This window comes from Bombina bombina, chromosome 2 (genome assembly GCF_027579735.1).
Source record: "Bombina bombina isolate aBomBom1 chromosome 2, aBomBom1.pri, whole genome shotgun sequence".
Taxonomy (NCBI): domain Eukaryota; kingdom Metazoa; phylum Chordata; class Amphibia; order Anura; family Bombinatoridae; genus Bombina; species Bombina bombina.
This window is the reverse complement of record NC_069500.1, coordinates 416286474-416311755: the sequence shown is the minus strand read 5'-3', so window position 1 is coordinate 416311755 and position 25282 is coordinate 416286474. Positions and strand designations below refer to the sequence as shown.

At 42.1% G+C, this 25282-nt stretch overlaps 1 protein-coding gene across 1 annotated transcript in view; it reads left to right on the top strand.

Moving 5' to 3' along the window:
- Positions 1-25282, top strand: part of MAPK1 (mitogen-activated protein kinase 1) — a gene marked incomplete in the record, with an annotated part of 532868 nt that overhangs the window by 283903 nt on the left and 223683 nt on the right. The window contains 1 exon segment of the mRNA XM_053701940.1: positions 3454-3570. Coding sequence (XP_053557915.1) covers positions 3454-3570 — 117 coding nt within the window.

Here is a 25282-nt window from a genome sequence, read left to right as displayed (position 1 = left end):
ACTGGCTGCTGTGCCAGATGTTCAAGCCTTTGTTCAGGCTCTGGTTAGAATTAAGCCTGTTTACAAACCTTTGACTCCTCCTTGGAGTCTCAATTTAGTTCTTTCAGTTCTTCAGGGGGTTCCGTTTGAACCCTTGCATTCCGTTGATATTAAGTTATTATCTTGGAAAGTTTTGTTTTTAGTTGCAATTTCTTCTGCCAGAAGAGTTTCAGAATTATCTGCTCTGCAGTGTTCTCCTCCTTATCTGGTGTTCCATGCAGATAAGGTGGTTTTACGTACTAAACCTGGTTTTCTTCCAAAAGTTGTTTCTAACAAAAACATTAACCAGGAGATTATCGTACCTTCTCTGTGTCCGAAACCAGTTTCAAAGAAGGAACGTTTGTTGCACAATTTGGATGTTGTTCGCGCTCTAAAATTCTATTTAGATGCTACAAAGGATTTTAGACAAACATCTTCCTTGTTTGTTGTTTATTCCGGTAAAAGGAGAGGTCAAAAAGCAACTTCTACCTCTCTCTCTTTTTGGATTAAAAGCATCATCAGATTGGCTTACGAGACTGCCGGACGGCAGCCTCCCGAAAGAATCACAGCTCATTCCACTAGGGCTGTGGCTTCCACATGGGCCTTCAAGAACGAGGCTTCTGTTGATCAGATATGTAGGGCAGCGACTTGGTCTTCACTGCACACTTTTACCAAATTTTACAAGTTTGATACTTTTGCTTCTTCTGAGGCTATTTTTGGGAGAAAGGTTTTGCAAGCCGTGGTGCCTTCCATTTAGGTGACCTGATTTGCTCCCTCCCTTCATCCGTGTCCTAAAGCTTTGGTATTGGTTCCCACAAGTAAGGATGACGCCGTGGACCGGACACACCTATGTTGGAGAAAACAGAATTTATGTTTACCTGATAAATTACTTTCTCCAACGGTGTGTCCGGTCCACGGCCCGCACTGGTTTTTTTAATCAGGTCTGATAATTTATTTTCTTTAACTACAGTCACCACGGTACCATATGGTTTCTCCTATGCAAATATTCCTCCTTAACGTCGGTCGAATGACTGGGGTAGGCGGAGCCTAGGAGGGATCATGTGACCAGCTTTGCTGGGCTCTTTGCCATTTCCTGTTGGGGAAGAGAATATCCCACAAGTAAGGATGACGCCGTGGACCGGACACACCGTTGGAGAAAGTAATTTATCAGGTAAACATAAATTCTGTTTTCTCCAAGAGGGCTTGGACAAAGGATTATCATCTAGTTCCTTAAAGGGACAGATTTCTGCTCTGTCTATTCTTTTGCACAAGCGTCTGGCAGAGGTTCCAGACGTCAAGGCATTTTGCCAGGCTTTGGTTAGAATTAAGCCTGTGTTTAAACCTGTTGCTCCCCCGTGGAGCTTAAACTTGGTTCTTAAGGTTCTTCAAGGAGTTCCGTTTGAACCCCTTCATTCCATTGATATTAAACTTTTATCTTGGAAAGTTCTGTTTTTGATGGCTTTTTCCTCGGCTCGGAGAGTCTCTGAGCTATCTGCCTTACAATGTGATTCTCCTTATCCGATTTTTCATGCAGATAAGGTAGTTCTGCGTACCAAACCTGGGTTTTTACCTAAGGTGGTTTCTAACAAGAATATCAATCAAGAGATTGTTGTTCCATCGTTGTGCCCTAATCCTTCTTCAAAGAAGGAACGTCTTTTACATAATCTGGACGTAGTCCGTGCCTTGAAGTTTTACTTACAAGCTACTAAGGATTTTCGTCAAACATCTTTCCTGTTTGTCGTTTACTCTGGACAGAGAAGTCAAAAAGCTTCGGCAACCTCTTTCCTTTTGGCTTCGGAGCATAATACGCCTAGCATATGAGACTGCTGGACAGCAGCCCCCTAAAAGGATTGCAGCTCATTGTACTAGAGCTGTGGCTTCAACCTGGGCCTTCAAAAATGAGTCCTCTGTTGAACAGATTTGCAAGGCTGCGACTTGGTCTTCGCTTCACACTTTTTCAAAGTTTTACAAATTTGATACTTTGCTTCTTCGGAGGCTGTGTTTGGGAGAGAGGTTCTTCAGGCAGTGGTTCCTTCCGCTTAATCCTGCCTTGTCCCTCCCATCATCCGTGTACTTTAGCTTTGGTATTGGTATCCCACAAGTAATGGATGATCCGTGGACTGGATACACTTAACAAAAGAAAACATAATTTATGCTTACCTGATAAATTTATTTCTCTTGTAGTGTATCCAGTCCACGGCCCGCCCTGTCCTTTTAAGGCAGGTCTAAATTTTAATTAAACTACAGTCACCAGTGCACCCTATGGTTTCTCCTTTCTCGTCTTGTTTCGGTCGAATGACTGGATATGGCAGTGAGGGGAGGAGGCTATATAGCAGCTCTGCTGTGGGTGATCCTCTTGCAACTTCCTTTTGGGAAGGAGAATATCCCACAAGTAATGGATGATCCGTGGACTGGATACACTACAAGAGAAATACATTTATCAGGTAAGCATAAATTATGTTTTTATCCCTCCCTAGTGACTCCGGATTTCCACATCTTGGGTATTCTATCCCATACGTCACTAGCTCATTGACTCTTGCCACTTACATGAAAGAAAACAACATAATTTATGTAAACTTACCTGATTCATTTTTCATAGTGGCAGGAGTCCATGAGGCCCATTCTATTTTTTGGTGGTGTTTTTTTTTTTTTTTTATTATAAAAGCACATTTTTCTAGTTCCTCTTTTTGTATGCTTTTTTATTCCTTTTTACACCACTACTTGGCTATACGTTAAAACTGAGGTATGTGTATGGTGGGAGGTGTATTTATAGGCATTTTGAGGTTTGGAAAACTTTGCCCCCTTCTGGTAGGAATGTATATCCAATACGTCACTAGCTCATGGACTCTTGCCACTATGAAAGAAATGAATATTTTTTAGGTAAATTCTTACTTAAATTGTTTTTTGGTTTTTGCTATTTGTGTCTTTTTTGGGACACACACACAATCTAGTGTCAAGAAAATAATTTAGTAAGCCTGAATCTAAAATATACATGCCGTGCCTTTATATTACTAATGAGTTTTATTGACAAAACACTGGTTAATTACTTAAACACCTTCACATCCATTTACACACAAATGATTAAGCCATTGGCAGCTAGTAGTAAATGCAAATGACTTCCACACTAGACCAAACAAATACCCCTGCTTTTCTGCTCACAACGTGGCAGCATGTAGTCTGTTTTATATAGTGCCTGCAAAGGAACATGAATGACACAGCCGGAGTGCGTGCGCTAGACCTGGATGGAAGAATAATTTATCACTATAGTTTATTTCTGTACTTGGTTGCCATAGATTAAATTAATGTAGACACTTACCTCTGATCCTGTTTTTTTTTTGTGTGGGTTGGGGGGGGGGCATTATTAAAATTGTATTTTAAATATGTTTCATTACTTCACCAATATGATACTGTATATGGGTTTCTTCCTCTGAATAGATCTGTGATTTTGGATTGGCCCGCGTTGCAGATCCAGACCATGATCACACTGGCTTTCTCACAGAGTATGTTGCTACTCGTTGGTACCGAGCGCCAGAGATAATGTTAAACTCCAAGGTAAACATTTCATACAAACAAGGATTACACATCACAAACCATATGTATTTGACTCACTTTTTTGATTAGGTATATTGCTTTAATTTCCTTTTGTGTGTATAATGCCCTTAAACGAGGTTAAGTATGTGGTCAAAAATTGCAATCCTGGAACACCCCACTCTGCTGGAGCAAACTCCTAAATGCTTCCTCCTAATTGGTTCACTGGTTGTATCCTCATCTGGAGTGTCACATCAGCACAACTTTATTTAACATTGTGTTAACCCTGTTATTGAGGTTGTTTTTTTTTTTTTATATTTTATTTTTATACTAAAATTTCTCTTTAAATAAACTCTGAGACCACATCTTAAAGCTAGCACTGTTTTATATATTGCTGTTTTCTCCAACATAGGTGTGTCCGGTCCACGGCGTCATCCTTACTTGTGGGATATTCTCCTCCCCAACAGGAAATGGCAAAGAGCCCAGCAAAGCTGGTCACATGATCCCTCCTAGGCTCCGCCTACCCCAGTCATTCTCTTTGCCGTTGTACAGGCAACATCTCCACGGAGATGGCTTAGAGTTTTTTAGTGTTTAACTGTAGTTTTTATTATTCAATCAAGAGTTTGTTATTTTAAAATAGTGCTGGTATGTACTATTTACTCTGAAACAGAAAAGAGATGAAGATTTCTGTTTGTAAGAGGAAAATGATTTTAGCAACCGTTACTAAAATCCATGGCTGTTCCACACAGGACTGTTGAGAGGAATTAACTTCAGTTGGGGGAACAGTGAGCAGTCTTTTGCTGCTTGAGGTATGACACATTCTAACAAGACGATGTAATGCTGGAAGCTGTCATTTTCCCTATGGGATCCGGTAAGCCATTTTTATTCAGACAGTAAATAAGGGCTTCACAAGGGCTTATTAAGACTGTAGACATTTTCTGGGCTAAATCGATTCATATATACACATATTTAGCCTTGAGGAATCATTTAATCTGGGTATTTTTTGTAAAATAATATCGGCAGGCACTGTTTTAGACACCTTATTCTCTAGGGGCTTTCCCTAATCATAGGCAGAGCCTCATTTTCGCGCCGGTATTGCGCACTTGTTTTTGAGACGCATGACATGCAGTCGCATGTGTGAGGAGCTCTGATACATAGAAAAGACTTTCTGAAGGCGTCATTTGGTATCGTATTCCCCTTTGGGCTTGGTTGGGTCTCAGCAAAGCAGATACCAGGGACTGTAAAGGGGTTAAAGATAAAAACGGCTCCGGTTCCGTTATTTTAAGGGTTAAAGCTTCCAAATTTGGTGTGCAATACTTTTAAGGCTTTAAGACACTGTGGTGAAATTTTGGTGAATTTTGAACAATTCCTTCATACTTTTTCGCTATTGCAGTATTAAAGTGTGTTCAGTTTAAAATTTAAAGTGACAGTAACGGTTTTATTTTAAAACATTTTTTGTACTTTGTTCTCAAGTTTATGCCTGTTTAACATGTCTGAACTATCAGATAGACTGTGTTCTGAATGTGGGGAAGCCAAGGTTCCTTCTCATTTAAATAGATGTGATTTATGTGACACTGAAAATGATGCCCAAGATGATTCCTCAAGTGAGGGGAGTAAGCATGGTACTGCATCATTCCCTCCTTCGTCTACACCAGTCTTGCCCACTCAGGAGGCCCCTAGTACATCTAGCGCGCCAATACTCCTTACTATGCAACAATTAACGGCTGTAATGGATAATTCTATCAAAAACATTTTAGCCAAAATGCCCACTTATCAGCGTAAGCGCGACTGCTCTGTTTTAGATACTGAAGAGCATGAGGACGCTGATGATAATGGTTCTGAAATGCCCCTACACCAGTCTGAGGGGGCCAGGGAGGTTTTGTCTGAGGGAGAAATTTCAGATTCAGGGAAAATTTCTCATCAAGCTGAACCCGATGTGATTACATTTAAATTTAAGTTGGAACATCTCCGCGCTCTGCTTAAGGAGGTATTATCCACTCTGGATGATTGTGAGAATTTGATCATCCCAGAGAAACTATGTAAAATGGACAAGTTCCTAGAGGTCCCGGGGCTCCCAGAAGCTTTTCCTATACCCAAGCGGGTGGCGGACATTGTAAATAAAGAATGGGAAAGGCCCGGTATACCTTTCGTCCCTCCCCCCATATTTAAAAAATTGTTTCCTATGGTCGACCCCAGAAAGGACTTATGGCAGACAGTCCCCAAGGTCGAGGGAGCGGTTTCTACTTTAAACAAACGCACCACTATACCCATAGAAGATAGTTGTGCTTTCAAAGATCCTATGGATAAAAAATTAGAAGGTTTGCTTAAAAAGATGTTTGTTCAGCAAGGTTACCTTCTACAACCAATTTCATGCATTGTCCCTGTCACTACAGCCGCGTGTTTCTGGTTCGATGAGCTAGTAAAGGCGATCGATAGTGATTCTCCTCCTTATGAGGAGATTATGGACAGAATCCGTGCTCTCAAATTGGCTAATTCTTTCACCCTAGACGCCACTTTGCAATTGGCTAGGTTAGCGGCGAAAAATTCTGGGTTTGCTATTGTGGCGCGCAGAGCGCTTTGGTTGAAATCTTGGTCAGCGGATGCGTCTTCCAAGAACAAACTACTTAACATTCCTTTCAAGGGGAAAACGCTGTTTGGCCCTGACTTGAAAGAGATTATCTCTGATATCACTGGGGGTAAGGGCCACGCCCTTCCTCAGGATAGGTCTTTCAAGGCCAAAAATAAACCTAATTTTCGTCCCTTTCGTAGAAACGGACCAGCCCCAAGTGCTACGTCCTCTAAGCAAGAGGGTATTACTTCTCAAGCCAAGCCAGCCTGGAGACCAATGCAAGGCTGGAACAAGGGAAAGCAGGCCAAGAAACCTGCCACTGCTACCAAGACAGCATGAAATGTTGGCCCCCGATCCGGGACCGGATCTGGTGGGGGCAGACTCTCTCTCTTCGCTCAGGCTTGGGCAAGAGATGTTCTGGATCCTTGGGCACTAGAAATAGTCTCCCAAGGTTATCTTCTGGAATTCAAGGGGCTTCCCCCAAGGGGGAGGTTCCACAGGTCTCAATTGTCTTCAGACCACATAAAGAGACAGGCATTATTACATTGTGTAGAAGACCTGTTAAAAATGGGAGTGATTCATCCTGTTCCATTAGGAGAACAAGGGATGGGGTTCTACTCCAATCTGTTCATAGTTCCCAAAAAAGAGGGAACGTTCAGACCAATCTTAGATCTCAAGATCTTAAACAAGTTTCTCAAGGTTCCATCGTTCAAAATGGAAACCATTCGAACAATTCTTCCTTCCATCCAGGAAGGTCAATTCATGACCACGGTGGATTTAAAGGATGCGTATCTACATATTCCTATCCACAAGGAACATCATCGGTTCCTAAGGTTCGCATTCCTGGACAAGCATTACCAGTTCGTGGCGCTTCCTTTCGGATTAGCCACTGCTCCAAGGATTTTCACAAAGGTACTAGGGTCCCTTCTAGCGGTACTAAGACCAAGGGGCATTGCAGTAGTTCCTTACTTGGACGACATTCTGATTCAAGCGTCGTCCCTTCCTCAAGCAAAGGCTCACACGGACATAGTCCTGGCCTTTCTCAGATCTCACGGATGGAAAGTGAACGTGGAAAAGAGTTCTCTATCTCCGTCGACAAGGGTTCCCTTCTTGGGAACAATAATAGACTCCTTAGAAATGAGGATTTTTCTGACAGAGGCCAGAAAAACAAAACTTCTAAACTCTTGTCAAACACTTCATTCCGTTCCTCTTCCTTCCATAGCGCAGTGCATGGAAGTAATAGGTTTGATGGTAGCGGCAATGGACATAGTTCCTTTTGCGCGCATTCATCTAAGACCATTACAACTGTGCATGCTCAGTCAGTGGAATGGGGACTATACAGACTTGTCTCCGAAGATACAAGTAAATCAGAGGTCCAGAGACTCACTCCGTTGGTGGCTGTCCCTGGACAACCTGTCACAAGGGATGACCTTCCGCAGACCAGAGTGGGTCATTGTCACGACCGACGCCAGTCTGATGGGCTGGGGCGCGGTCTGGGGACCCCTGAAAGCTCAGGGTCTTTGGTCTCGGGAAGAATCTCTTCTACCGATAAATATTCCAGTCTGATGGGCTGGGGCGCGGTCTGGGGACCCCTGAAAGCTCAGGGTCTTTGGTCTCGGGAAGAATCTCTTCTACCGATAAATATTCTGGAACTGAGAGCGATATTCAATGCTCTCAAGGCTTGGCCTCAGCTAGCAAAGGCCAAGTTCATACGGTTTCAATCAGACAACATGACGACTGTTGCGTACATCAACCATCAGGGGGGAACAAGGAGTTCCCTGGCGATGGAAGAAGTGACCAAAATCATTCAATGGGCGGAGACTCACTCCTGCCACCTGTCTGCAATCCACTTCCCAGGAGTGGAAAATTGGGAAGCGGATTTTCTGAGTCGTCAGACTTTACATCCGGGGGAGTGGGAACTCCATCCGGAAATCTTTGCCCAAATTACTCAACTGTGGGGCATTCCAGACATGGATCTGATGGCCTCTCGTCAGAACTTCAAGGTTCCTTGCTACGGGTCCAGATCCAGGGATCCCAAGGCGACTCTAGTAGATGCACTAGTAGCACCTTGGACCTTCAAACTAGCTTATATATTCCCGCCGTTCCCTCTCATCCCCAGGCTGGTAGCCAGGATCAATCAGGAGAGGGCGTCGGTGATCTTGATAGCTCCTGCGTGGCCACGCAGGACTTGGTATGCAGATCTGGTGAATATGTCATCGGCTCCACCATGGAAGCTACCTTTGAGACGAGACCTTCTTGTTCAAGGTCCGTTCGAACATCCGAATCTGGTCTCACTCCAGCTGACTGCTTGGAGATTGAACGCTTGATCTTATCAAAACGAGGGTTCTCAGATTCTGTTATTGATACTCTTGTTCAGGCCAGAAAGCCTGTAACTAGAAAAATTTACCACAAAATATGGAAAAAATATATCTGTTGGTGTGAATCTAAAGGATTCCCTTGGGACAAGGTAAAGATTCCTAAGATTCTATCCTTTCTTCAAGAAGGACTGGAGAAAGGATTATCTGCAAGTTCCTTGAAGGGACAGATTTCTGCCTTGTCTGTGTTACTTCACAAAAAGCTGGCAGCTGTGCCAGATGTTCAAGCCTGTTTACAAACCTTTGACTCCTCCTTGGAGTCTCAACTTAGTTCTTTCAGTTCTTCAGGGGGTTCCGTTTGAACCCTTACATTCCGTTGATATTAAGTTATTATCTTGGAAAGTTTTGTTTTTGGTTGCAATTTCTTCTGCTAGAAGAGTTTCAGAATTATCTGCTCTGCAGTGTTCTCCTCCTTATCTGGTGTTCCATGCAGATATGGTGGTCTTACGTACTAAACCTGGTTTTCTTCCAAAAGTTGTTTCTAACAAAAACATTAACCAGGAGATAGTCGTGCCTTCTTTGTGTCCGAAACCAGTTTCGAAGAAGGAACGTTTGTTGCACAATTTGGATGTTGTTCGCGCTCTAAAATTCTATTTAGATGCTACAAAGGATTTTAGACAAACATCTTCCTTGTTTGTTGTTTATTCTGGTAAAAGGAGAGGTCAAAAAGCAACTTCTACCTCTCTCTCTTTTTGGATTAAAAGCATCATCAGATTGGCTTATGTGACTGCCGGACGGCAGCCTCCTGAAAGAATCACAGCTCATTCCACTAGGGCTGTGGCTTCCACATGGGCCTTCAAGAACGAGGCTTCTGTTGATCAGATATGTAGCGACTTGGTCTTCACTGCACACTTTTACCAAATTTTACAAGTTTGATACTTTTGCTTCTTCTGAGGCTATTTTTGGGAGAAAGGTTTTGCAAGCCGTGGTGCCTTCCATTTAGGTGACCTGATTTGCTCCCTCCCTTCATCCGTGTCCTAAAGCTTTGGTATTGGTTCCCACAAGTAAGGATGACGCCGTGGACCGGACACACCTATGTTGGAGAAAACAGAATTTATGTTTACCTGATAAATTACTTTCTCCAACGGTGTGTCCGGTCCACGGCCCGCCCTGGTTTTTTAATCAGGTCTGATAATTTATTTTCTTTAACTACAGTCACCACGGTATCATATGGTTTCTCCTATGCAAATATTCCTCCTTAACGTCGGTCGAATGACTGGGGTAGGCGGAGCCTAGGAGGGATCATGTGACCAGCTTTGCTGGGCTCTTTGCCATTTCCTGTTGGGGAGGAGAATATCCCACAAGTAAGGATGACGCCGTGGACCGGACACACCGTTGGAGAAAGTAATTTATCAGGTAAACATAAATTCTGTTTTTTTTAAACAAAGTTTTATTTTTATACTAGAATTTCTCTTTAAATAAACTCTGAGACCACATCTTAAAGGGACATTTAACATCTGATGAAAAATGCTAAAACCTACTTTTTCTTATTAATAAAAATAAAATAATCACTGCTGTCTATTTTATCTGTTCCTCTTACCCCAAACAGTTGACAAAGATTGTTTTGAAGTACAGTGTTGATCCAGTGCTTGATTCTACTATGTAAGCTGCCATATTGTAACATACCTTACAGGGGCACAGCAGTCACATGACACACAGCATATTTTTTGCACATACTTAGAGAATCACATATGTTTGCAGTGTGTGAGCTGCAGTGTCTGAAGATACTTATTTTTTGTCACTCACAGTATAAATGTATTAGCTTTCCCCATCTAATACACATATTATGCAGAACAATTGAAATAAAATTCTTTATAAGCACTGTTTGTTTTTAACACCCCCCACAGTTTTACTCTTCAAACTGCCCACAAGTTTATGCTCTAAGCAAAAGTCGTTTCCAGTGAACTTCAGGCACTATTGTCGTAAATCATTTGTAAGCTCCGTGAGGGAGAGAGGGAGGGGGAGGCTCTCAGACACGCTGGATATACTGATATAATCCATGCAGAAGATTTTTGCTTCTTATGACCTCTCCTGCTTATGTACCAGCTAATGTGATCAGTTAGTAATGATCATCTGGTTTTATTTTGCAGTGTGATCTGCTGTTGTCACACCCTCTGCCAAGACACTGTCACTAGAGCAGAACTCTGTGTGTGATCATCAGAGGGTGTTACAGGAGCAGATCACACTGGTAAATAAAACAGACAATCATTACTAACTGATCACATTAGCTGGTACATAAGCAGGAGAGATCACAAGAAGCAGAAATCTGCTCTGCACGGAGTATATCAGTATATCCAGCGTGTCTGACTCTGAGAGCCTCCCTCTCTCCCTCACGGAGCTTCAGCTTACAAATGATTTACGACAATAGTGCCTGCCCTGAAGCCGTGCACTGGAAACGGCTTTTGCTTAGAGTATAAAACTTGTGGGCAGTTTGAAGAGCAAAACTGTGGGGGATGTTAAAAACAAACAGTTCTTATAAAGCATTTTTCAATTATACTGCATGTGTGTTAGATAGGGAAAGCTAATACATTTATACTGAGAGTGACACATAAACATGTATGTTTAGAGGCTGCAGCTCACGCTGCAGCCAGATGTGATTCTCTAAGTAATATGCTGTGTGTCATGTGACAGCATAATGAGCATGTGACTGCTGTGCCCCTGAAACGCATGTTACAATATGGCAGCTTAGATAGGAAATTAAGCACTGCATCAACATTGTACTTCAAAGCAATTTCCTTCAACAGTTTGGGGTAAGAGGAATAAATAAAATAGAAACAGTGATTATTTTATTTTTACTAATAAGAAAATGTAGGTTTAAGGGATTATTAGAAGACAGGTGTTGTGTCCCTTTAAAGCTAGCACTGTTTTATATATTATTGCCCTAGTGAATAATTTATACTTTATTTCTGACACTGCATCACATCTGTTTTTTTTTTGTTGTTGTTTTTTTTACATAAGGTCAGTAAGAAGTTCCTTTTAAGCTTTTTATACATAGGCCTTATGTTTTGATGAAAATCTTGTGTATAATATGGGGGTTTCACAATATAATTTTTAATAATTTTAAATGTGCTGGTTTTACTATTTAAAGGGACCTGAAACCCAAAAGGTTTCTTTTATGATTCAGATACATTAAATTTTCTTTCATATAGGTGGCGAGAGTATACAACATTTTATGTTTGAGAAACTTTGGCCCCTCCTGGTAGGAATGTATATCTCAAACTCCAAAAGCCTATAAAACAGTTCCCCACCTCACTCATCTTAGTTTTTACTTTGCCTCCGTTGGAGGTGGAAAAGCATAATGATATGCTTGACTTATTTAGTAAAAGGCGCTTCAGTGCATATTGAAGCCCAGTTCCCCTTAGAGTACAGTGCTTGTCAGAGGGATGTGATTGGAGTCCTGCCCTATGATACAATATGTTCGCCTCATGGGAATTCCTTCATAGGCTCTCTTAAAATTCAGTCGCAGGGACTAGTCTTATGCCTCCCTTTACAGATCGACGTTACTATTCCATTACCTCAGCTGATATGTTTTAGTACTGGTTTGGACGATTTGTCTATCGGTAAGTATATTTTTTAAATAGACACTCTTAGCTATGTTTATGGGCACTTTTAAATGTTTCAAAGTTTATCTATATATGTATGTGTATATATGGCCCTGGGACAGCTACTTACTATTCACTTGCTTGTTTTTCGCACAAACATTTTTTCAAATCCGTGCGTCATATCAGACGCATAATATGCTTGTCGGTTTTCTGTGCCATAATACAGTACATGCAGGAAGCACGGGTCAATCTTGACGCAAAGCCTTTGAAACAGATACTGCCTATGCTTGTCAACTTAGCGCACCATAGCACAGGCCCTTAAAATTAGTCAGAAAAGCACATCACAAATGACGCCAGTCTTTGACAACTTACAGTGCGTCATAGAACGTGTAGGTCGGACTAACAAGTGCGCGTCAACAATGGGCACACGCCGAACACTAGCGCCCCATTTTATTTTTCAAATTAAGTCTAAAAATTATGCACACTGAAAGCTACTACTTATATAGGCTGCATTTGCTTAGCGATTTTAACATCCTTGCAATGCTACATAAAGGGGGCATATTTTTTTCCTTTTGGCAAAACAGGTTGCCTTAAGGGGGTTATAATAGTAATTATTGCATTCATTTTCCAAATTTTTTTGCAATAATGGGGCAGCACCATCTGTCCCTATATTTACCATAGGGACTGAGTCTACTTAACACCTTTCTACCAAAGCTAAGTGCTTATTGTGAAACTGAAGTAGCTTCTTAATCTCATTTTTGTAACTCATGTTTAGATTTTTTTTTTTTTTATTGCGTACCGATCAATCTAATGTTCCTGTGTACTAACACACCTACTGTCTCCTCCTTACAGATAAATGCAGGTACCTACAGCAATAAAAACAAATTGATTACTACAACCATCACAAAAGCCCTAGCTGCACTAGTTTTCAAATAAGAGAAAAGGGTCAGTTCATATTTTACTTTCTACTTATAATATACACCCTAACCTACAAAATACTGAAGTATCTTTGAACGCTCAGGATTCCTCTAACAGTGAGGCTCCCTCATCTGATGTAGAACCTGATAATTCCTCCTTTTTATTTAAAATTGAACATATTTGTTCTATTTTAAAGGAAGTATGTCACTTTAGGATTGAAGAATCTAAACCTGATTATAAAAACTATATCCTCTACCTGCTGCTAACCTATTTATGGTAAACGGTTCCCAAAGTTGATGGGGCCATTTCCACTCTGGCTATACGCACTACTATTTCTCTAAAAGACAGTACATCTTTTAAAGACCCTTTAGAAAAAACTTGAATCTTATCTAAGAACTGCATTTTTACACACTGTCTATATACTTACACCAGCTATATCTATTGCTAACGTAGCTGCTGCGTCTACTTACTGGAATATTCTAATCTATTGAATTTACTTCAAAATGTAAACAACTTTATTTGCAATGCATTATTTCATATTATTGAAATTAATATTAAAAGCATTTCTCTAGCTATGTTTACCAGAAGAACCCTATGGCTTAAAACCTGGTATGCTGACGTGTCTAAACCTAAATTATCTATCTTTCCAAGGAAAGAAATTGTTTGGGTATCAACTGGATTCTTCTATTTCTACAATTACTGGGGTTAAAGGAAAGTTTCTTTCCTAAGATATGGTGAGTCCACGACGTCAATTACTAGTAGGAATATCTCTCCTCTCCAGCAGGAGGCAGCAAAGAGCACCACAGCAAAGCTGTTAAATACCACTTTTCTTCCCATAATCCCCAGTCATTCTCTTTGCCTCTGTCAATGGAGGAGGTGAAGTTTGGTGTCTGAAGAAATGAAATCCTTTATAAGGGTTGGTTTTCCCTGCAAGCAAGGATTTGGGTATAGCTGTAATGTAGGTCAATCTCTGCTGCAGAGTAGTGGTGACTTTTCAGCAGTTAGGAAGTTGTACGGTGGTGCTTACTTTGTTTCCCGTAGTGCATGTCAATCTCTGCTGCAGAGTAGTGTTGACTTTTAAGCAGTTAGGAAGTTGTACGGTGGTGCTTACTTTGTTTCCTAACATATTGCTGCCCTAAGTATAGAAAGCCAGAGTTGGTTACTCTGTTTTTTCTTTTTTCCACAAGTTTGTTAGGAGTGTTATTTCACACCTTGTGAGTTGTCTTCCTGCCGGACAGCTAGACTGCAGGTAAGTGCTTTTTTCTTTCTAATGACACATATTATGAGTTTCCCTTTTGATCCCCTAAGGAGTATTCATTCCCACGAAAATTAAGCTGGGGCATTACCTCAGATTGAAGAAATGGTCTCATGATCTGACTTTTTAAGTCTGTGTTGAACATATTAATAAGAGGGCACCATTTTTTCCCGAAAGGCCTCAGCCTTCGGACCACATCCAGCCTCACGTCATATTGTTCTATATACAGTTGTTTTATCAGTAAGTGTTTAAATTGTGCTATATTTGGGGGATGTTTAGAAATCCACTTTGTTAGAATACAGTGTCTCGCTAGTATGGTGTACATCGTGAGTATCTGATGATGCCGTTTGTGTGTATCTCCCCACTTGAAAAGATAAAGCTCAGCTGTAGTGAACTCTCTCAACATTAAATGTAATTTATCTTACTTGGTGTATCCAGTCCAAGGATTCATCCTTACTTGTGGGATATTCTCATTCCCTACAGGAAGTGGCAAAGAGAGCACACAGCAGAGCTGTCCATATAGCTCCCCCTCAGGCTCCGCCCCCCCAGTCATTCTCTTTGCCGCTCTAACAAGTAGCATCTCCACGGGAGGGTAAAGTGAATGTGGTGTTAGATTTGTAGTTTTTATTTCTTCAATCAAGAGTTTGTTATTTTAAAATATTGCCGGTTTGTACTATTTACTCTGAAGCAGAAAGTGATGAAGATTTCTGCTGAGAGGAAAAAGATTTTAGCATGTTGTAACTGAAATCCATTGCTGTTCCCACACAGGACTGTTGAGTACCGGAGAACTTCAGTTGGGGGGAACAGTTTGAAGGCTTAACTGCTTAAGGTATGCTCAGTCACTTATTTTTTTTCTAACAAGACTTGGTAATGCTAGAAGACTGACAGAAATCCCCATGTGGGAAGGTAAGCCATTTTCTGAGACTCAGTATAGAAGGATGGCTTAGTTGAAGGGCTTAAATCACTGGTGGACACTGTTATGGGGCAATCGATTACTTTATTACTATAATCTGATATTTAGACAAGTGTTTAATACGTTTGGAACACTTTTTGGGGTTTTATTACCCCTGGCATATCTTTAGACACCTATTTTGGCTTGCGAAGGCCCCACAACTCCGGAGTGATGAGGGAGGGGGCCTAATTTTCGCGCCTCAGTTGCGCAGTTCCTTTGCAAGACAGCTTCATGCAGCTTCACATGCAGAGCCCAGAGATTGATTGAAGGGCTCCAGAGAGGCTTATTTTCATCCAAAACTAATCCCCAAGGAAGGTAGGGCCACAGTAGAGACTGTGGCATGGTGCTGTAGCTTATTAAACCGGTGGTCTGCTTTAATTTGCTCCGGTTTGGGCAATAAGGGTTTAATTGTCTTGAAATTTACTGTGCAATCATTTCAAAGCATTAGGATCATATGGTGAAAATTTCATAAAGATTGGATGTTTTTTTTGATATTCAGTAAAAAAGTGTGCGCTTTTTATTATTTAAAGGCACAGTACCGTTTTTGCAAAAATTGTTTTTTATTGTATTTGAGTGCTGTCAAAGTCTGTTTAACATGTCTGAGCCTACAGATAGACCCTGTTCTATGTGTTTAATAGCCACAGCCCAAAGCAACCTGGAAACCCTTGCAGGGCTGGAATAAGGGTAAACAGGCCAAGAAGCCTGCGGCTGCTACCAAAACAGCATGAAGGGGTGTAGCCCCCGATCCGGGACCGGATCTAGTAGGAGGCAGACTTTCTCTCTTTGCTCAGGCAAGAGATGATCCAGATCCCTGGGCATTAGAAATTGTTACTCAGGGGTATCTCCTAGAATTCAAGGACTCTCCTCCAAGGTGAAGGTTCCACGTGTCTCGTTTGTCTTCAGACCAGACAAAGAAACAGGCGTTCTTACGCTGTGTAGAAGATCTTCTAAAGATGGGAGTGATACACCCAGTTCCAGTTGCAGAACAAGGACTGGGCTTTTACTCAAACATGTTTGTGGTTGCCAAAAAGGAAGGAACTTTCAGGCCAATCCTAGATCTAAAAATTCTAAACAAATTCCTCAGAGTTCCATCATTCAAGATGGAAACCATTCGGACAATCTTACTGATGATCCAGGAAGGTCAATATATGACTACCGTGGATCTAAAGGATGCGTACCTACATATTCCTATCCACAAAGATCATCATCAGTTCCTAAGGTTCGCCTTTCTGGACAAGCATTACCAGTTCGTGGCCCTTCCTTTCGGATTGGCCACCGCTCCCAGAATTTTCACAAAGGTGCTGGGGTCCCTTCTAGCGGTACTAAGGCCGCGGGGCATTGCAGTAGCACCTTACCTAGACAATATCTTAATACAGGCGTGGTGTTTTCAGAGCCAAGGCTCATACGGACATTGTTTCTAAGGTCTCACGGGTGGAAGGTGAACGTAGAAAAAAGTTTTCTGTCCCCGCTCACAAGGGTTCCCTTCCTGGGAACACTAATAGACTCGGTAGAAATGAAAATATTTCTGCCGGAGGTCAGGAAGTCAAAGTTTTTCACTACTTGCCGAGTTCTTCGTTCCATTCCTCGGCCTTCTGTAGCTCAGTGCATGGAGGTAATCGGATTAATGGTCGCGGCAATGGACGTGGTTCCTTTTGCCCAAATTCATCTCGGACCACTGCAACTGTGCATGCTCAAACAGTGGAATGGGGATTATGCAGATTTGTCTCCTCAAATTCAACTGGACCAGCAAACCAGGGATTCTCTTCTCTGGTGGTTGTCTCAGGATCACCTGTCTCAGGGAATGTGCTTCCGCAGACCGGAGTGGATCATTGTCACGACCGATGCCAGTCTGTAAGGCTGGGGTGCGGTCTGGGACTCTCTGAAAGCTCAGGGCCTATGGTCTCGGGAAGAATCTCTTCTCCCGATAAACATTTTAGAACTGAGAGCGATATTCAACACGCTCCAGGCATGGCCTCAACTAGCGGAGGCCAAATTAATCAGATTTCAGTCGGACAACATGACTGTGGCGTACATCAATCATCAGGGAGGAACAAAGAGTTCCCTAGCGATGAAAGAGGTAACCAAGATCATCAAATGGGCGGAGGATCACTCCTGCCATCTTTCAGCAATTCACATCCCAGGAGTAGACAACTGGGAGGCGGATTTTCTGAGTCGTCAGACTTTTCACCCAGGGGAGTGGGAACTCCACCCGGAGGTTTTTGCTCAACTGACCCAGCTATGGGGCATTCCGGAATTGGATCTGATGGCGTCCCGTCAATTCAAAATTTCCTCTTTACGGATCCAGGTCCAGGGACCCCAAGGCGGCATTGATAGATGCTCTAGTAGCACCTTGGTCCTTCAGTCTAGCTTATGTCTTTCCACCGTTTCCACTTCTCCCTCGGCTGGTAGCCAGAATCAAACCGGAGAAGGCTTCGGTAATTTTGATAGCGCCTGCGTGGCCACGCAGGACTTGGTATGCAGACCTAGTGGACATGTCATCTGTTCCACCATGGAAGCTGCCATTGAGGCAGGATCTCCTAATACAGGGTCCATTCAAGCATCCAAATATAGTTTCTCTGCAACTGACTGCTTGGAGATTGAACGCTTAATTCTAGCTAAGCGTGGGTTCTCTGATTCAGTTATTGATACTTTAATCCAGGCCAGAAAGCCTGTCACCAGGAAAATTTACCATAAGATATGGCGGAAATATCTTTGTTGGTGTGAATCCAAGGGTTACTCGTGTAGTAAAGTTAGGATTCCCAGGATTTTGTCTTTTCTCCAAGAAGGATTGGAGAAAGGATTGTCAGCTAGTTCCTTAAAGGGACAGATATCTGCTCTGTCTATCCTGTTACACAAGCGACTGGCAGCAGTACCAGACGTTCAGGCGTTTGCACAGGCTTTAGTTAGAATCAAGCCTGTCTATAAACCTGTGGCTCCTCCATGGAGTCTTAATTTAGTTCTTTCAGTTCTTCAAGGAGTTCCGTTTGAACCTTTACATTCCATAGATATTAAGTTATTATCTTGGAAGGTTTTGTTTTTGGTAGCTATCTCTTCTGCTCGGAGAGTTTCAGAATTGTCTGCTTTGCAGTGTGATTCATCTTATCTGGTGTTCCATGCAGATAAGGTTGTTTTGCGTACCAAACCTTGTTTTCTTCCGAAAGTTGTTTCTAATAAGAATATTAACCAGGAAATCATTGTTCCTTTTCTGTGTCCTAATCCAGTTTCGAAGAAGGAACGATTATTACACAATCTTGATGTGGTTCAGGCTTTAAAATTCTATTTAAAAGCAACTAAAGATTTCAGACAAACATCATCCTTGTTTGTTGTCTATTCTGGTAAGAGGAGAGGTCATAAAGCGACTACTACCTCTCTTTGCTTCTGGCTGAAAAGCATCATCCTATTGGCTTATGAGACTGCTGGACAGCAGCCTCCTGAACGAATTACAGCTCATTCCACCCGAGCTGTGGCTTCTTCATGGGCCTTCAAGAATGAGGCTTCTGTTGAACAGATTTGTAAGGCAGCGACTTGGTCTTCACTGCATACTTTTGCCAAATTTTACAAATTCGATACTTTTGCTTCTTCTGAGGCTATTTTTGGGAGAAAGGAAAGGTTTTGCAAGCAGTGGTGCCTTCCGTTTAGGTTACCTGACTTGCTTCCCTCCATCTGTGTCCTAAAGCTTTGGTATTGGTATCCCACAAGTAAGGATGAATCCGTGGACTGGATACACCAAGTAAGAGAAAACAGAATTTATGCTTACCTGATAAATTACTTTCTCTTACGGTGTATCCAGTCCATGGCCCGCCCTGGCAATTAAGTCGGGTTCAAATTTATTTTTGTAAAACTACAGTCACCACTGCACCCTATGGTTTCTCCTTTTTCTCCTAACCGTCGGTCGAATGACTGGGGGGGCGGAGCCTGAGGGGGAGCTATATGGACAGCTCTGCTGTGTGCTCTCTTTGCCACTTCCTGTAGGGAATGAGAATATCCCACAAGTAAGGATGAATCCGTGGTCTGGATACACCGTAAGAGAGAGTAATTTATCAGGTAAGCATAAATTCTGTTTTTTACCCAATATTGGAGATGACCCCAAAAGCGTCTAATAGTCGGACAAGCGTAAAAATAGTGTAGAAAAGAGGGGGTTGCGCTACTGCATTTAATACATTGGTTGGGATGTAGGTTGCTCCATTTTGCTAGTCTGTTGGGAGTAATATAATCCTTGTGTAGTAGTCGAATCTGGGCCTCCCTGTGAGTTAATGCGAGTGTAGCTTGTTTTGTGCTGTCCAGGCTGTCTTTCAAGTCTTGTACTGACACTGTAATGGGGATATCTGTAGCCAACTTTGTCAGCATGTTGGCTTGTATTGCAGTCTCAGTCTGTCTTATTAGTTGTGTATAGAAATGTGTGAGAGAGAACCGTCCCACTAAGAATGTCTGAGCAATGGCAAAGGGTGATTGGTCCCAGAAACTGTCGTTGGACGCCTGCAGAGATGCCACATAGTGCCTCAGCTGAAGGTATGCATAAAAGTGTTGATTCGGGATATGATACTTCGTCTTTAGCTCCTGGAAAGAGCGTATTGTATGAAGCAGTGGGTCCAGGACGTCTCCCACTGCCCTAATACCAAGGGTTTCCCAAATGCGGAATGGCGCATGCTCATTCCTGCGGGAAAGTCTGCGTGCCCACGAATGGGTATATATCTCGGGGGGGGGGGGGGGGGCGATTTATCTGCTTTCTAAAATTTGTGCATCAAATGCCACTTTTAGTGGGTCACGATACAATTCACTGTTGATGACTAAAGGTGGTAGGGACGATGATTTCGCATAGGGGAGGTAGGCTGGTGCCAGAGGTGCAATAATTGCTTCTTCAAGTGCCGCATCGCTGAAATGCTTCGTGTTCAGCTGCCAGTCGGTGACCAGCCTGGCCAGAGCCGCCCAATTAGCCGCCAATTTAAATTATATAATATGAGGTTTGGCAGGCCCAAACCTCCTCCTAAATATGGAAGATGTAACTTATCCGCCGCTATCCGGGGCTTACCTCCCCTCCAAATGAATCTCGACATGGCGCATGAGAGCACCTTCAGGTCCCTTTTTGACATCAGAAACGGTAGCATAAGCAATGGATATAAAATTTTCTGTAGTATTGTCATTTTGTTCAGACTAATACGACCCGACAAGCCCAAAGGGAGGTTAGCCCAATTCGTCAGTTGAGAGGCTAACTCTGAACATTTATGTGATATGTTGAGATCATACATCTTAGAGGGATCTCTGTGAAGTTTGATGCCCAGGTAGGTAAGTCCCTCCTAAGCCTCTACAAATGGATAGTCTTGCTTAGAGTTTGGGTGCCTATGCAGCAGTGTTAATTTTGACTGAAAATTTCAATTTAGTCTTAGTTTTAATCTTTTGACTAAAATGCCATTTTAGTTTTAGTCGTATTTTAGTCATCTGAATTGTTTTAGTCGACTGAATCTTCAGTAGATTTTAGTCGACTAAAATCTAAGGGGTTTAGTTAAAGTGTAATGCATTATTTAAGCATTTCTCTATCATTCGCAAACTGATTACATACTCCAGGAGTAAACATAACACCTGTTAATATTTATGGTATTAAGGTTTAAACATGCAATACAGACACAGATTTAGCCGTTGTGATATGTAAAATGTTTATTAAACTTAAAATGAAATAAAAACAAGTTTCATAAACAAACAGAAGTGCAACTTTAAAATATAAAAAAACAAAACTGTAAACTGTATTGCACATATTACCCAATATAAAAACTTTAACAGTTCTCTGTTAATAATTAAAACAAGTATCAAGTAACTCAACACAACAAAAAGTTTCTGCAGCTAGCACAGACACAGCATAACTTAAATCCATATTCATGGGTTATGCTTATTTCTATAAGAAGAATCAATTGATTGTTCACAGATTCGAAAAAGTTTTGGCAATGATATTAGCACTGCTCTACAACTTCCAAACTCATTATATACTCCTCGAGTAAAGGTTTATTAACCTGTTTTTATTTATGGTATTAAGGTTTGAACATGCAATACAGATTTAACAGATTTAACTGTTGTGGTATATAACATGTCTTTATCTTAAAATTTAATAAAATTAAGTTTCGTAAATTTTACAAAAGAGCAGTAATTGGATATGGATTGATTATAACAACTTGCATAAAATGTTTTTGTCAGCAAATTTTGATTTAGTTTTAGTCAGTCTTTTGACTAAAATGTCATTTTGATTTAGTTTTAGTCATAGTCTTTTGACTAAAATGTCATTTTAGTTTTAGTCGTATTTTAGTCATCAGAATTTCTTTAGTTTTATAGTCATTTTAGTCGACGAAATTAACACTGCTATGCAGCCACAATACCTCAGACTTTGAGGTGTTTATCTGATATCCCGAGAAGGTGCTGAAGTCTGCGATCATGCGTAATGTGTGGTATATGAACGGATGGTGTGTCGACAAACGGTAACATATCATCGGCATACAATGCCAAATGCAGGGGGACCCCTTTTACCGTGATCCCTGGGAAGAGCTGCCGCAGTTTCATTGCAAGGGGTTCCAGCGCTAAGTTGAACAGCAGCAGCGAGAGGGGACAACCCTGCCTGGTGCCCCGCTGCAACTCGAAATAGGAAGAAAAAATTCCATTGGCAAAGACCCGCGCTACCGGATGATGATACATTTTGCCTATAGCCTCTAGGAACGGGCCCCTAAAACCGAACCTCCGCATGGTGTCCAACAGATGAGGCCACTCCACTCGGTCGAAGGCCTTCTCTGCATCCAGGGATAGCAGGAAAGCCTCCAGCGTGTCTCTCCTACCCTTTTCCTGTCCCCGCGCCCAGTACTGTTCTATTACCTGCATGACCCTGCTAAGATTTATCACCGATGAGCGCCTGAAAACAAAGCCCGTTTGGTCCGGGTGTACTAGGTCTGGGAGGATCACCTTCAGTCTATTAGCCAAGATCTTCATGAACAGCTTGTAGTCTGTGTTCAACAGAGATATTGGTCTATAGGACTCTGGCTTTGAGCGGTCTTTACCTGGCTTGGGGATCAGCGTAATGTGTGCTGAAGTAAAGTTGTTGGAGGGGGGAGTCTCCGTTCCAAGGAAGGCATTATACAGTCTGGTCAATGTAGGTGTGATCTGGGTCTGTATAGATTTATAAAATTCGGCCGGTAAGCCGTCTGGCCCTGGTGCCTTACCTACTGGCAAGGGCCCCAGGGTGAAGGTGAGTTCCTCTATGGTCACCGGGGCATTTAAACTGTCAATTTGAGTCTGTGTCAGTTGGGGGGGGGTTACAAAGAATTGTCTGGACCCCATCCGGGGCCGCGTCCTGCTGAGTATAAAGTTTCGCATAGTATTGTGAAAAGCACTGTGCTATGTCAACTGGCTTAGTGTATGTTAGGCCATGTGTCCTAATTGCCGTTATGTTGGCCCTTGCTGTCTGGGGCTTTGACAGAGTAGCTAACATCCTGCCTGCTTTTCCACCAAATCTATAAACTTTTCCTGCCGTCTTTAACAGCCCTGAAGTCGTTTGTTGTTTCATAAAAGCCTCAACTCTGCTTTTGCCGCTAGATAAGTCTCATAATTTGTTTTTGTCTTAGCTTGTAAATAGGCTTGGTATGTCTGTCCCAGCTGCTTTTGTAGGTTCTTAAATTTATACTGTGTCTTGTATCTTAACTTAGAGACGTATGAGATTATGGAACCAGCAAACACTGTCTTCGCCGTTTCCCAGAGAAGTTGGGTGTTCTCTGTATGGGCTGCGTTGTCAGTGAGAAAGTCCGTCCAGGTGTGCTGTAAGAATTTAGTAAATGCCTCTGAGGTGGTCAAGTAAGTTGGGAATCTAAGAGTGTTCCTGTTAGTACATATTCTCTGGGTTCCAAGTGTCAGCTCTACTGGTGCATGGTCTGAAATTAGAATATTGTGTATCCTGCATTGGTGTACCTGCATGGTTAACTCACCAGCAATCATAAATAAATCGATTCTGGATAGGGTATGCTTGGCTTTAGATAAACTGGTATATTCTTTTCCTTCTGGGTTCTGTAGTCTCCAGATATCACAGACCCCTAAATCTGCTTCCAGCATACTAAAGATTTTTGTTTCATATTTAGCTTTATAGTTTATTTTTGGGTCCCTAATGGAGTGAGGTGCTAACCAGAGCCAATCCAAAATATATGTGGGTGAGATATTAAAATCTCCACCAATTAAGTTCGAACCTATATGGGGAGCTAAGTGTCGAGTCAGATCTGACCAAAAACCTGCTGTTCTATGGTTGGGGGCGTACAGGTTGCAGAACACATTTCACAGAGTTTACCGTTGCTTGCACTATCATAAACCGTCCGTCCCTGTCCAGATAAGTGTTGTCTACCTTTGCTGTTACCTTCTTCCCAAATACAATAGCTAAACCCCGGCTGGCACTAGTGTAAGATAAGACTACGTGTCCCACCCAGTCCCTCTGTAGTTTCTGGTATTCTGGGTCTGTCAGATGCGTCTCTTGTAGTAAAGCTATGTCTGTACCCAGTTTCCTAAGATGAGCGAGTATCAATTTACGCTTTATGGGCGAGTGCAGTCCAACCACGTTCCAGGTCACTATCTTAAGCGACATTCCCAATTACAGAGGATGTATAGGTGGAACGAAAAAAAAGGGGGGGGGGGAAGAGGGGAAGAAAAGGGGAGTGGGAGGGGACACTGAGTGGGTAAGAGAGCCTAGAATTGCCTTAATACAGAAAACACAAAGTGCTATGCACTCCTGACCTCCAGCAATGTCATTTACATTCAATAGGCACAGGTTCACTTTAGCGTATGCACAATTAAACCATATATATATTGTGTTCTTAGTGTGTTCATTGGCAGCTAGGGCTACGAGTATACACGTTCTTACCTTAACCAAACATAACTGTTCTAAACCCCTACCCCTGGGAGAGATAGATACTTGTTCTGGGGGATTTGAGCCTGTATGGCTCCCTGATTTAAATATAAAAGGGGCACCTCGGATAAAGAGGCGAACAAGACACCTCAGTGATATGCAACTTGTTTATTTGGTACACATGTATGTTGGTGACTTCTGTGGTATTAACAACTATAAGGGTACAGTTAAAAGGAACATTCCCTTCGGGAGGGGCTGAGATTAATACCAGGTTAAGGCGGAGTGGGACCCTGTAGGCATTTGGGGAGTCGCTTATTATAATCTGAATATTCTCTATTACCTCCCAGACAACTGAAAATCCCCTCTGAATTATGACCTTTCTGCCTGCTCTCACTCCTAGGTATGATATTTAAGTCTTCATCTTTATTTGCCTCAATATATCTGTCAGCATACTTTATCAGAAAATTCAGGCATATATATGCATTATGGCCCATATTAGATGATTCATCATTATCATAACCAGTATCTAACACAACACATTGCAATCCCTCACCTCCAAGAGAAATTGACTGCATTATTAACCCGTTGTTAGAACACATTGAGAACTTTAAACATGTTAAAAAGAAACAGAACAATAAGAAAAACAAATAGAACATATTGAATATATCACTATTCAATATTACCCTAGAGGCATTGTCCCGCCTCTTTGGTGTCCATCAATCCCTTAAATTGGTAGGATGTCAGCATGTATACCCAGCAGCCTGGGAAGTTTCAGCGCCGTGAACTCGAGCAGATCTTTACCCTTAATGGATTCCGGAACTCCTACAATACGTAGGTTGTTACGGCGACTTCTGTTCTCCAGATCATCTATGCGGTCTTGGAGCACTTGGGTTTTCTTTACTCATTGCTTGACTGGGGTGTCTGAGGCAAATTGCCTATCCTCTACTTCAGAGAAACGGGTTTCGGCTGAGTTTAACCGTGAAGAAAATTGCTGTATTTCGCTTGTTAGCGTGTCTACCCCTGTTTGCAGGGAGTCCATCTTTGGAAGAAAGGAGGATTTCAATTCTTGCAGAAGAGCAGAGTGTGAGACTGGGTCTGAGACCCCCGCTTGGTCCGACACAGCTGAGCCCTCTGCATGTGTGTCAGTGTTTCAGTCTCCTTTCACTGGTCTTTGATCTATGAGACATGTCTGGTTTAGTGGAGGGAGATAGTTTATGAAAGTATTTGTCCACTTTCATTAGAGTGGGGCATGCAATCTTCTATATGCA